The sequence below is a fragment of the Salvelinus sp. IW2-2015 genome, linkage group LG4q.1:29, assembly GCF_002910315.2.
Source record: "Salvelinus sp. IW2-2015 linkage group LG4q.1:29, ASM291031v2, whole genome shotgun sequence".
NCBI lineage: Eukaryota > Metazoa > Chordata > Actinopteri > Salmoniformes > Salmonidae > Salvelinus > Salvelinus sp. IW2-2015.
In genome coordinates this window covers 88077410-88089338 of record NC_036842.1, presented here as the reverse complement: position 1 = coordinate 88089338, position 11929 = coordinate 88077410, and the positions used below count along the sequence as shown (strand labels likewise).

Sequence of the window (11929 nt, the reverse complement as noted above, 5' to 3'; positions counted from 1 at the left end):
GGTACTCCTAAAGCAAAAAGGTATAAATAAATGGTCAATGTATATGTTAACTTCATATTCAAGCATGTAATACAAATGGGAGTCCTTATAACACTTTTTTTTTTTTTAAACAGATCTTTATACATTTCTATTGAGCTTATAAGGCCGGTCATTTTCTCTAGATCAAATTCTGGTTTCGAGGTGTAGCCCATTTGTCATTCTTTTAGTTTCACACTGTATCACAGCTCATTTACAGATGCCTGTATGATGTATTGCCACATTTTCAGCTAGTCAAAGACTGAGGCTGTGGTCATTCAACCAATGTGGTACTATTTATTTCATTGAAATTTAGGCAGAAATACTGTACCTCAGATGGAAAATGTAAAGTAATATCAAGTTTTATGAAAGCTTTGGATTTAAAGTCAAGTGCCTCGTTTGAGAGCTGCGAGTCATCCAGAAGTATGGATGGGAAAAGACAACAGAAGAGTCTTTCCTCCAGCTCTAGAAAAATAACTTGCACACCCATTAGATTACCAGGTTCATGGAGAGAACTGATATTTCCTAGACATACAATAACAGAATGGGGTTATAGGTCAAGCTAAAAGAGGGTTTAAACACGGGTCCATTCACACGGTATAGAACATGCCAGTGGCACTCTGGGGTTGCTTTTAACTGAATCTCCCAAATGGCCTTTTCTTTTAACATGACCTCTCACTGAATACTGACTGGGGGATGAAGTGTGTGTGTGTGCGTTGGTTGGGCCCAGGGTCTGAATAAAATAAAGGCTCTTTCAATGAGCATCGCATTCACTTCATAGCCTCCGTATTCAATCTCTGCATTATCCTGTTATCGCGATAGCCAGACCGTGTTACCAGACAGTAGAATTACTTAGTGCATTTATTAGTCACAGCCATGCTTTACAATGTATTAAGAGTTATCCTTATCTTCCTCTGTCAGTGTCCCAGGCTGTGTAACAAATCTATTGACTATAGAGATCACTCCTTTTGACCAGGGCTATGGCCATCTCAGATACACCCTAGGCAGTCATGCAGTACCCAGACAAAAACTGTCACCCCATGACAGGAATCATTTGCAGGACTAAGGATAATGATAGTCCCAGTGGACCACAGAACAACACTGACATCAGCTGGAACAAGGGAGGTAAGACATGGAATTTCACCCGCTACTACATTCATAAACTTAATTGATACTTGCCACTCTTTTCCATATATCAACTTGGCATCATCCTGTGAAGCACCCAATGCCATTTTATTTCAAAACAGTTGCAAAAGGAACACATAAAGAATAAGCTTTGTAGAGGATGTTTCATGCAAGCTGTATACAAAGGTATGTTGAAAAGAGTAAAAAAAAGGAGAAAGGAAACCAAAGACAAAGTAAATACATTTATAAAATCTATTTAAGAAACGCAATAAATAATCTCTCACAGTAGAGGGCGCCCCTGAATTGTTCTAGGACTTAATGTAAATTAAAATGAGAGTAATCTATAGGCGTTTGGTTGTCCCAGCTTAACAGATCCATCTATATCTGCGAGTGAAACTAAAAGTTTGTGGATGAAGATTGTCCGGGTAAGTAAAAAACAAAAAGAGTGAAACCCCTGAAAGTTGGAAAGTTCCAATCAGCAGGGTAAGAGTCAGTCCTCTACCCAGGTAGAAGGCAGGCTGGAACGTACTGGGTGATGTTCAATTATTTATAAACATGAATATTCAATTATTTATAAACATATGAATATGTAGGTTTCTTGTCAGTGTAGACAGGCTGGGACATTGGACAGTTAGGGTTTCTTTGGAGCAAAGACGACAGGTAGGACCCGTCGGGAGTTGCTTTTCACCCAGGGGTGGGTGATGACGCTCTGCAGGGGGAGCCGCATAGAGGGACTGTGGCGGAGCAGCTTAGAGACCAGGTCCCGAGCACCATCAGACACCACCTTGGGGAACTGCAGGTCAACCTGCGAGATGGGAGGTCATTCATCACCGTTTAAAAGCGGTGCCTTGGGCGAATATCTAACTACTACATGTATGTCTCTTCTATGTAAACAGATGTTAGTCAGAAATCACAATGGAACTACTCAAGCGATTACACTTGAATTAGGGATAATATTACTACTGGATATACAAGTCATTGACGATTTAAAAAAATGCAAACCTTTGTGATGCGCTTGTACGTGTCGGAGTGGCTGGCCGTTTCAAACGGGGGGTTTCCAACAAGGCACTCATAGCAGAGCACCCCGATGGACCAGAGGTCCACCTTCTCATCGTGGATCTTCCCCTCAATCATCTCTGGGGGTAGGTAGTCCAGCGTTCCACACATTGTGCGGCGCCTAGAGGGGGTAAGACAGCAGCTAGATAAGTGACAAGGTTTTCTAATGGCAACATTTCAACAAATAGACAGTCATGATGAAGAAAAACCCAGTGAATTCATGACATTCAGTGCATTTGAGGAGATCCGTTTGAGCTAGGCAGGGTGCAGAATCTCCAATCTTGTTGACATAAACAAGTAGTTATTTGGGATGCAACAAGGTGATTTGTAGATCAGAGATTCTGTACAATCTGACGGTAATGTAGTCTCAAACATACAAATTGACAGTATTTAGTTGTGAAGCAAACATATGAGGCTATAGAGGGTTCAGTTCAGGGTTCGCTCACCTTAAGGATGGGGCATGGACAGACCAGCCGAAGTCTGCTATCTTCAGCTCCCCACGGAGCCCCAGCAACAGGTTCTCAGGCTTGATGTCACGGTGTATCACCTTCCTCTCATGGCAGTACTGCAGCGCATCAGCCAACTCCTCCATGTACTAACAAAGGACAAACAGATATTAGACATGACTCATTTCCACATTGCAATTCAAATGCAAATAAAGTAATGCCAACTTAAATCAATACCAAAACGTAGCTACCATTATCAGACCAAAATATGACTTAATTATTAGAAATATACCATCTAACAACCAAATGCTATGATTGGAGGTCTTGGGTGAAAGAAGCAACGGATACTGATTATTCAGAATAGATTAATTAGCTTGTCTATGCAACAATAAAAAGCCGACTTCTTACCGTAGCAGTGCGCTGGTCATCGAAGCGACCACATTTCTGCAGCTCTTTGTACATCTCACCCCGTGGGGCGTACTCTAGGATCAGGAAGACCCTTGAGCTGTCATGGAAGTAGTTGTAGAAGCGCAGGATGTTGGGGTGTCTAAAGGAACAGGAGGAAGGAATGATTTAAATCTACCTTCCCCAACCTGAGAAAATAATACACCCTGAATTATAAAAAGGGAATACTGGTCAGTTTCAAAACGCCAGCTGAAATCCACTCACTGAAGTATATTTCATGATGTTAGTGTTAACCAGTAAGTCAAAACATTTCCCGTAGAGAAATCATTATATTTAGGCAACATCAACCTATACCCCCACTAGGCTAGATTCAAAAAGTTAAGAAATTCAAAATCAGGGTACTACTGACCTAAGATGGGACTGAATCTCAATCTCTCTTCGGAGCTGGTGCTCCACGCCTTCCTTCTCCATCTGAGACTTGAAGAGCACTTTCAGTGCCACAATGAAATTCAGCTTCTTATCTCGTGCAACGTACACGTTCCCAAACTTGCCCTTGCCCAGGGGCCGCCCGATGTCAAAGTCATGGATGGTGAATTTCCTGAGGAGAGACGAAGGTGTGGTTTTACAACCTCTACATGACACATCTAGTTGATAAAACCTAAAAATGCTAAGGTGAATTGACCCTTCTTAAACAAATTCCAAATGCACAACATCAGGGTGAGGTGACGATATTACTGGACAGAAGACTTACTTTGCCGGAGCGGCACCAGAGGTAGAGGTGACAGGCTCTCTCCCAGGACCTGTAGTGACATCATGGGGATTCAGAATAGAACAAAAAACATATTGGGGTACATTGTCAGCACCATTAAAAGTGGTGTGATGTGTTTCTATACCGTTTCAGATGGCACATCAGGCAGAATGGTGGCTATAGAAATGTACCTGTAATTGCGTTTTTGTCTGTAGTCTCTGGGGCAGAGGGTACTTGAACTCTCTGTGGACCCACAGAAACCATTGAAGTTGCCATCTATCAGGTAGAAAAACATCCTGGATTAAACCTAATTGCCTCCAGCTCCCCAGTACTGGTTCAAAGTTATGAATTCAAAATGGTAGCCAGCCAAATGGGCAACTTAATTTTATGGCAACTAGCTAGCCAGAAATGGAGTAGATGGGGTTCCCAACTCCACGATGTACATCACGGTAAAGTTGGGTTGCGACGACTGTTGGCAGAGTGTACCTCCGACTAGATCAAGTCGCTCTCAGTCGATACGAGGAAACAGTTGGTGGTTGTATTTGATTAACATTTTATTAAAAAGGATGGATTTCATCATCATCATCAAAAAAAATAAGCTACTGAGGACAAACATTATGTACACAGTAAGGGTTTCAGAATTTACATTTTAGAAGTATCGACCGACAGCGATACGATGTAGTCAGAGCTCCAGGGTTGTCACTAGTTACCACAAAGTCATAATTATGGCTAAAATGTCTTCTTCTTCTTCTACAATGTTTCTTCTTAAAAGGGAAATGTAGATGTTTGAACTCCATATTCATCATCTCCAGCACCACCCCAACACACACAAACTAGGTGGACACAATTTATCGATTCGGCAATTTCTGCCACAGATGTGGCTGACCGGTGTATAAAAACGAGCACACCGCCATGCAATCTCCATAGACAAACATTGGCAGTAGAAGGGCCTGTACTGAAGAGCTCACTGACGTTCAACGTGGCACCGTCATAGGATGCCACCTTTCCAACAAGTCAGTTCAAATTTTTGCTAGAGCTGCCCTGGTCAACTGTAAGTGCTGTTATTGTGAAGTGGAAACGTCTAGGAGCAAAAACGGCTCAGCAGTGAAGTGGTAGGCCGCATAAGCACACGGAACAGGACCGCCGAGTACTGAAGCGTGTAAAAATCGCCGGTCCTTGGTTGCAACACTCAATACAGAGTTCCAAATTGCCTCCGGAAACAACGTCAGCACAATAACTGTTCATTCGGGAAATGGGTTTCCATGGCCGAGATACGGCACACACGCGCAATGCTAAGCGTCGGCTGGAGTGGTGTAAAGCCTGGACTCTGGAGGCGTGGAAAGTTTCACCATCTGGCAGTCCAACAGACAAATCTGGGTTTGGCAGATGCCAGGAGAACGCTACTTGCCCCAATGCATAGTGCAAACTGTATAGTTTGGTGGAGGAGGAATAGTGGTCTGGGGCTGTTTTCATGGTTCGGACTAGGCCCTTTAGTTCCAGTGAAGGGAAATCTTAATGCTACAGAGCACAATGACATTCTAGACGATTCTGTGCTTCAAACTTCGTGGCAACAGTTTGGGGAAGGCCATTTCCTGTTTCAGCATGACAATGCCCTGTGCACAAAGCGAGGTCCATACAGAAATGGATTGTCGAGATCCGTGTGGAAGAACTTGACTGGCCTGCACAGACCCCTGACCTCGACCCCATCTAACACCTTTGGGATGAATTGGAACGCCAACTGCGAGCCAGGCCCAATCCCCCAATCTCACTAATGCTCTTGTGGCTGAATGGGAGCAAGTCCCTGCAGCAATGTTCTAACATCTAGTGGTAAAGAAGAGTAGAGGCTGTTAAAGCAGCAAAGGGGGGGGGGACCAACTCCAGATTACCCATGATTTTGTTCGACAAGCAGGTGTCTACACGCTACATGACCAAAAGTATGTTGATGTTGGGGTGGTGTTAGAGATTATGAATATTACGCAAAAACATTTTGAATTTAAACCTAACCACACTGCTAGCCTTATGCCTAACCCTGCCCTAGCGTGTGGGTTAGAGATCTGACGCCAATGAAGCTCCGATTCCAACATACAGCTCTGCAGGTGTATTAATGTCAAAATACATTTGTTACTCACAAAATAATAAAAGTGCGGTAAGCACAGGCTTAGGAGATCTGATACGATTTGTTCTATGAAAATCTTTAACAGAAGCATTTATATAAAACTTTTTTATTTTAAATAAGCACACAAATGCTTTAAAATTTAGGTTAACTGACTGATATCTCAGAAAAAAACATATAATATCTCCTAAGCCTGTGTTAACCTCAGACCTTATTTTCTGCGTTTAGTCATCCGTCGCCATCATCTCATGTTTCAGCATGATAATACACAGCCATGTCGTAAGGATCTGTACAATTCCTGGAAGCTAAAAATGTCCCAGTTCTTCCATGGCCTGCATACTCAGATATGTCACCCACTGAACAAGCTTGGGATGCTCTGGATCGACCTGTACAACATGGTGTTCCAGTTCCTGCCAATATCCAGCAACTTCATACAGCCATTTGAAGAGTGGGATAACATTCTACTGGCCACAATCAGTGTGATCAACTGTTATGCTACATGAGGCAAATGGTTATTACACCAGATACTGACTGGTTTTCTGAACTATGCCCRTACTTTATAAAAAATAAAATAAATAAATAAATAAAATAAATGTATGGTATCTGTTACCAACAGAGGCATATCTGTATTCCCAGTCATGTGAAATCCATAGATTAGGTCGAATGAACTTATTTGAATATGAACACAAACTCGGTAAAATCTTTGAAATTGTTGCTTTTATATTTTTGATCAGTATACATACCGGCCATAACGGGAGTAAATGAATATAGTTGCTCAGCGAAACTCCATACTTGGTGAGTAACGTACGTATTTTGACATAACGATTGCAGAGCTGTCTAATGGAAGTTTGGTTTGTTGCTTCCAGGGCGTTAGTTAGGATAACCGTAAAACCCATTATATCTAACGCACAGATACTGGGGCAGCCTAACCTTAAATTAAATTAAGACCAACAAGTTAGTTCACACGATATAGCCATTTTGACTGATTGTGGTAACTAGTGACACTCAATTCCATTGATGTAGTTACATCGTGGAGTTGAGAAAACTCGGCTAGGAAAGGAGGGAATCATAAAGGTAAACGGGACCAATGTGGCGAAACTTACCGGTCTTTGTAGGCCTTTAGGATCACAATTCTCCTTATTCTGCAAAGAGATTGAATAGTTTAACAAGCTAAGTTGGCTAACGTCATCATTGGCACTGCCCAGAAGTTGACGTTAGCCATAGATAATGTTTTAGCTAACTAGCTAGTACCCTGGCTAATGTTAGCTAGCCAAAGCCATTTTTCAAACAAAGCTAACGCAAGCTATTAGCTACAGGGTTAGCTAGAGACAACAGTAATGTAGGACGAAACTTTAGTAAATTAATTAACAATTAAACTCTTACCTGCATCATACTGACGCATTTAGCTATATGTATAGTACAATAACTTTAAAACCAAACGGCACCCTATTCTTCGGGCTTCGACCGCCAATCTTTCAAAGCCACTGTCGTTGTGTGTGATTGGCTAGATCAAATGTACAACTCCTCGTCGATTGGTCACCCCAGCAGTGACGCGCTTCCGTTTTACTTCCTATTCGCGTGTGTTTTTCTGTTGTTGATGTTTGTGGTGTCGAGGTAGCTAGCTAGTTGTGAGTTCCACACAGAAAAGGCGAATATGATGACCATAATCAGAGGATCCCTCGCGTCATTGTTATCTAAATATTGTTTTTACATTGGCAAATATATGTATTTACACAATATTTAGATAACAATGACGTGAGGGATCGAGCACACAGCCATGTAATCTCCATAGACAAACAATGGCCGTAGAATGGCCTTACTGAAGAGCTCAGTAATCTTCAACGTGGCCACCTTTCCCACAAGTCAGTTCGTAAAATGTCTGCCATGCTAGAGCTGCCCCGGTCCACTATAAGTGCTGTTATTGTGAAGTGGAAACATCTAGGAGCAACAATGGCTCAGCCACTAAGTGGTAGGTCACACAAGCTCACAGAACGGGACCAAAATTGTCTGTCCTCAGTTTGTGACAACCCACCCTCCACTCACTGCTGTATTCTTTCTCTTTGCTCTTATTTTCCTTAATAGGATGTCGGTGGGCAGAGCTGGGAGGGTCGTCACCCCTCATTATCACATTTATGCACGCAACCATTCACTTACACTACTGATTACTGACTACACACGCCATTGTTAATTGTATTTAGTTTACTTCAGTTAATAAATATATTTTGTTATTCCTTATCTCCATGTTGTCTGCCTTTTTGTTATGAACTTCGAGACGGTTTGTGAGAAGTTGTAAAACCCCCTACTGAGTTTCAAACTTCCTCTGGAAGCAATGTCAGCACAATAACTGTTTGTCGGGAGCAACATGAAATTGGTTTCCATGGCCGAGCTGCTGCACACAAGCCTAAGATCACCATGTGCAATGCAAATCGCCGGCTGGAGTGGTGTAAAGCTCGACCGCCATTGGACTCACGTTCTCTGGCGTGATGAATCACGCTTCACCATCTGGCAGTCTGACGGATGAATCTGGGTTTGGTGGATTCACGAGAACGCTACCTGCCCCAATGCATTGTGCCAACTATAAAGTTTGGTGGGGGAGGAATAATGGTCTGGAGCTGTTTTTCATGGTTCTGTCTAGGCCCCTTAGTTCCGGTGAATGGACATCTTAAAGCTACAGCATACAATGACATTCTCTGGACAATTCTGTGCTTCCAACATTGTGGCAACAGTTTGGGGAAGGCCCTTTCCTGTTTCAGCATTTCAATGCCCTTGTGCACAAAGCAAGGTCCATACAGAAATGGTTTGTTGAGATCGGCGTGGAAGAACTTGACTGGCTTGCACAGAGCCCTGACCTCAACTCCATCGAACACCTTTGGGATGAATTGGAACACCGACTGAGAGCCAGGCGCAATCGCCCAACATCAGTGCCCGACCTCACTAATGCTCTTTTGGCTGAATGGAAGCAAGTCCCCGCAGCAATGTTCCAACATCTACAAATTAGTGGAGTCGGCTATTTCAGCAACTCCATATTAATGCCCATGATTTTGGAAATAGATGTTCGACAAGCAGGTGTCCGCAAACTTTTGGTGTGGCTGAAATAGCCGAATCCACTAATTTGTAGTATCCACATACTTTTGTGTATATATGGTGTAATTTAAAAGTATGCATCAAGGTGTCTGTAATAGAATGCACTTGTCAAAAACAAATGTAGGCATAAAAAATGAATCACTATTGCTTCCAAAATCTTTTTTACAACTGAGGAGGAGTGCCAAGATGGCTGTGAGGTGGCTTCAATACAGTGCCCCCTGTCAGTCATCCAGGGTTTATACACATCATTGGTACAACTCCACTGTTAGTTTTCACACTCCCTGTAGATGAAGAAGTCAGGAGAATATGGCTCATAAAAATAAAAGTTCATTAAACACCATAAAGTATGCAGCACTCATTGTTGAGAGCAACTTTGCAGAGGTGACCCCAGTAGGAGGATGCAGACGCCTCAAGAAAAGCTTCCTACCTTGTTCCATTGGAATTATATCATCCCGGCCAAACAGAGACCTGTGTGAGAAAGGGTAGAGAGACCCCCTTTCCCTAGACCTCCTTCCCCTCCCCTTGCAGTCGATGTGAAGCAGGAGGATACTCACATTCAGCACCACGACTAATGCGCAGTCACTGAGGCTGCAGCCCTGGATATGGTCCTGATGAAGATCGAGGACCAATTTCTTAGAGATAGAGGAACTGCAGGAGAAGTTGCAGAATCTGGCAGCACAACACCGCTTTGGTTTGCAGAGATTTGCTGAGTCCGTTGAGAACATACGGTTGGGCTCCCGACTGGCGCAGCGGTCTAATGCACTGCATCTCAGTGCAAGAGACGTCACTACAGACCCTGGTTTGAGTCCAGGCTGTATCACAACCGGCCGCGATTGAGAGTCCCATAGGGCGGTGCACAATTGGCCCAGTGTTAGCCGGGTTAGGGTTTGGCCGGGGTAGGCCGTCATTGTATATAATAATGTGTTCTTAACTGACTTGATAAATAATATATTTTTTTAAGTAAAAAAAATTGCTGGTTATTGGAAAACCTCTCTCGTCATTGTGGTTGAATCGGTGTTTGAAATTAACTATTTGACTGAGGGACCCTAATTGTATGTGTTGTGTACAGAGGTGAGGTAGTCATTCAAAAATCATGTTAAACACTATTATTGAACACAGAGTGACTCCATGCAACTTATTATGTGACTTGTTAAGCACATTTTTACTCCTGAACTTATTTAGGCTTGCCATAACAAAGGGGTGGAATTCTTATTGACTCAAGACATTTCAGCTTTTCATTTTTTTTAAATAATTTTGTAAATCAATTTTAAATTCAGGCTGTAACACAACAAAATGTTTAAAAAAATAAAGTTTTTGTCTAGATGACATGATTTTCATCCAAGGACCCTTCCGTTCCAATGAGTTTTCAGTGTCCCTGAACATGCTGGGATAAAACTGACATTGAAAAGCACTTTTTAGTATATCTTAACTACTGTATCAAACTATGTTTAACTAGACAGACACAATTGTACATATCTGCCTTTATATCAGTCATAATCTGTAGATTTGCAAGCCACAAGCACCTGATTGCCTTCTGGCATTTGACTGAACCGGTGGCAGCAACAACAAAGATGGTCCGAGTCAACAAAGCTAAAACAGCTACGGCTAGCCTTCCTGGAAGAAAATCTGTAAGTGACTACTTACTTAAGTATAGTATAGTACATAGTATAGTACAGTATTGTAAGATGATCCAGTCTGGTCCCTGATCTGTTTGGGCTCTTGCCAACTCCATTGCTGTCATTGTCAAGCCAAACATTCTTTGTCATGATAATGAGTAACAAGGAGATGGCATGATAGTACACACACACAATGGTACTACTAATGAGGCAAGTGCTTTCAGGCTTTTAATGATCCAGTAGATCATAGAGCCTAATCAGGAAGTCTTGAGGAAGTAATGCTGCCATTGAACCTATTTTCCCAACAATGAAGCAACATTTCTGCTTATGATAAACATGTTTATTACTACTGATTTCAAGAGTTATGTAAATGAAGGACAATCTATTTGACTACCAATATGTTTTGCTTTATGTTCAATAGGGCCTGCCACAGATGGATGAGTGTTTCCTGTTCATGACTCGTCTTGCACTGGGTCTGAAGCAGAGGGACCTGGCCAATCGCTACAGCGTCTGCCAGTCCACCGTGAGCCGCATCATCACTTCTTGGGCCAACATCCTGTACTGCCTGCTTGGCTCCGCCTCCATCTGGATGTCACCAGGGAGCGTCTGCCCCTGGAGTTCAAGGACTATGCAGACATAACGGTTCTAGTAGACTTTACAGAGCTCCGCTGCCACTCACCATCCTCCTATCAGCGGTACAGTCTTCCTCCACCTTCAAGGTAATGGTGGGGATGACTCCACACGGCACAGTCACGTCTGTATCTGCACTCTATCCTGGAGCTGTAAGTGTTGAGGAGATATTCCTGCAGTGTGGCATCGTTCCCCTACTCACTACAGACGCGGCCATTATGGTGGATAAGGGCCCCGGTGTGGACGACCTTGTAAGGTCCACCGGCCAACTTCCTGGTCAAAGGGCACACAGATGCCAACAGGGCGCAATGTGATGGATGATGAAAGGGTAAGGGGGATACCTAGTCAGTTGTCCAACTGAATGTATTCAACTGAAATGTGTCTTCCGCATTTAACCCAACCTCTCTGAATCAGATTTTTACCTTGTCAGCTCAGAGACTCGATCCAGCAACCTTCCGGTTACTGGCTACCTGCCGCCCCTGCCAGATGAGACACAGATCATTGCAAAACTGAGGGGACCAGTAGAGAGGACAATGCGTAGAGTCAAAGACCACAAGCTCTTTGAGACAGTGACGTACCTGTCAGATATAATCATTCAACTGTTCACAGTGGCATGCCTGCTGGTCAACTACCAACATGAACAACTACCAGCAGTTAAAGTACCAAGGCACAGGAGGAAAGGAAGTGAGGG

General features: G+C 43.0%; 1 protein-coding gene across 2 annotated transcripts; it reads right to left on the bottom strand.

Annotated features, from left to right (window-relative positions):
* Positions 1–858: 858 nt before the first annotated feature.
* Positions 859–7408, bottom strand: aurkb (aurora kinase B). Of its 2 annotated transcripts, none has more exons than XM_023986055.2 (9): positions 7292–7408; positions 7012–7050; positions 3987–4038; positions 3799–3847; positions 3457–3645; positions 3051–3189; positions 2643–2791; positions 2143–2317; positions 859–1945 (listed from the first exon to the last, which is right to left on the bottom strand). In XM_023986055.2, exons 1-9 carry the CDS (start codon positions 7298–7300, stop codon positions 1772–1774), a joined length of 975 nt encoding a protein of 324 aa, XP_023841823.1. In that variant the 5' UTR covers positions 7301–7408; the 3' UTR covers positions 859–1771. The 2 variants fall into 2 exon arrangements, with proteins under 2 accessions (XP_023841823.1, XP_023841822.1); XM_023986054.2 differs by having other exon boundaries at positions 3987–4071; positions 7292–7407.
* Positions 7409–11929: the final 4521 nt, after the last annotated feature.

Excerpts from the sequence above, each read along its gene's own strand:
- aurkb (XM_023986054.2), bottom strand. Across the intron at positions 3,646-3,798 it reads TCTGGTGCCGCTCCGGCAAA|GAAATTCACCATCCATGACT; the intron begins GTAAGTCTTCTG and ends GTCTCTCCTCAG. Across the intron at positions 1,946-2,142 it reads CGTACAAGCGCATCACAAAG|GTTGACCTGCAGTTCCCCAA; the intron begins GTTTGCATTTTT and ends CCCATCTCGCAG.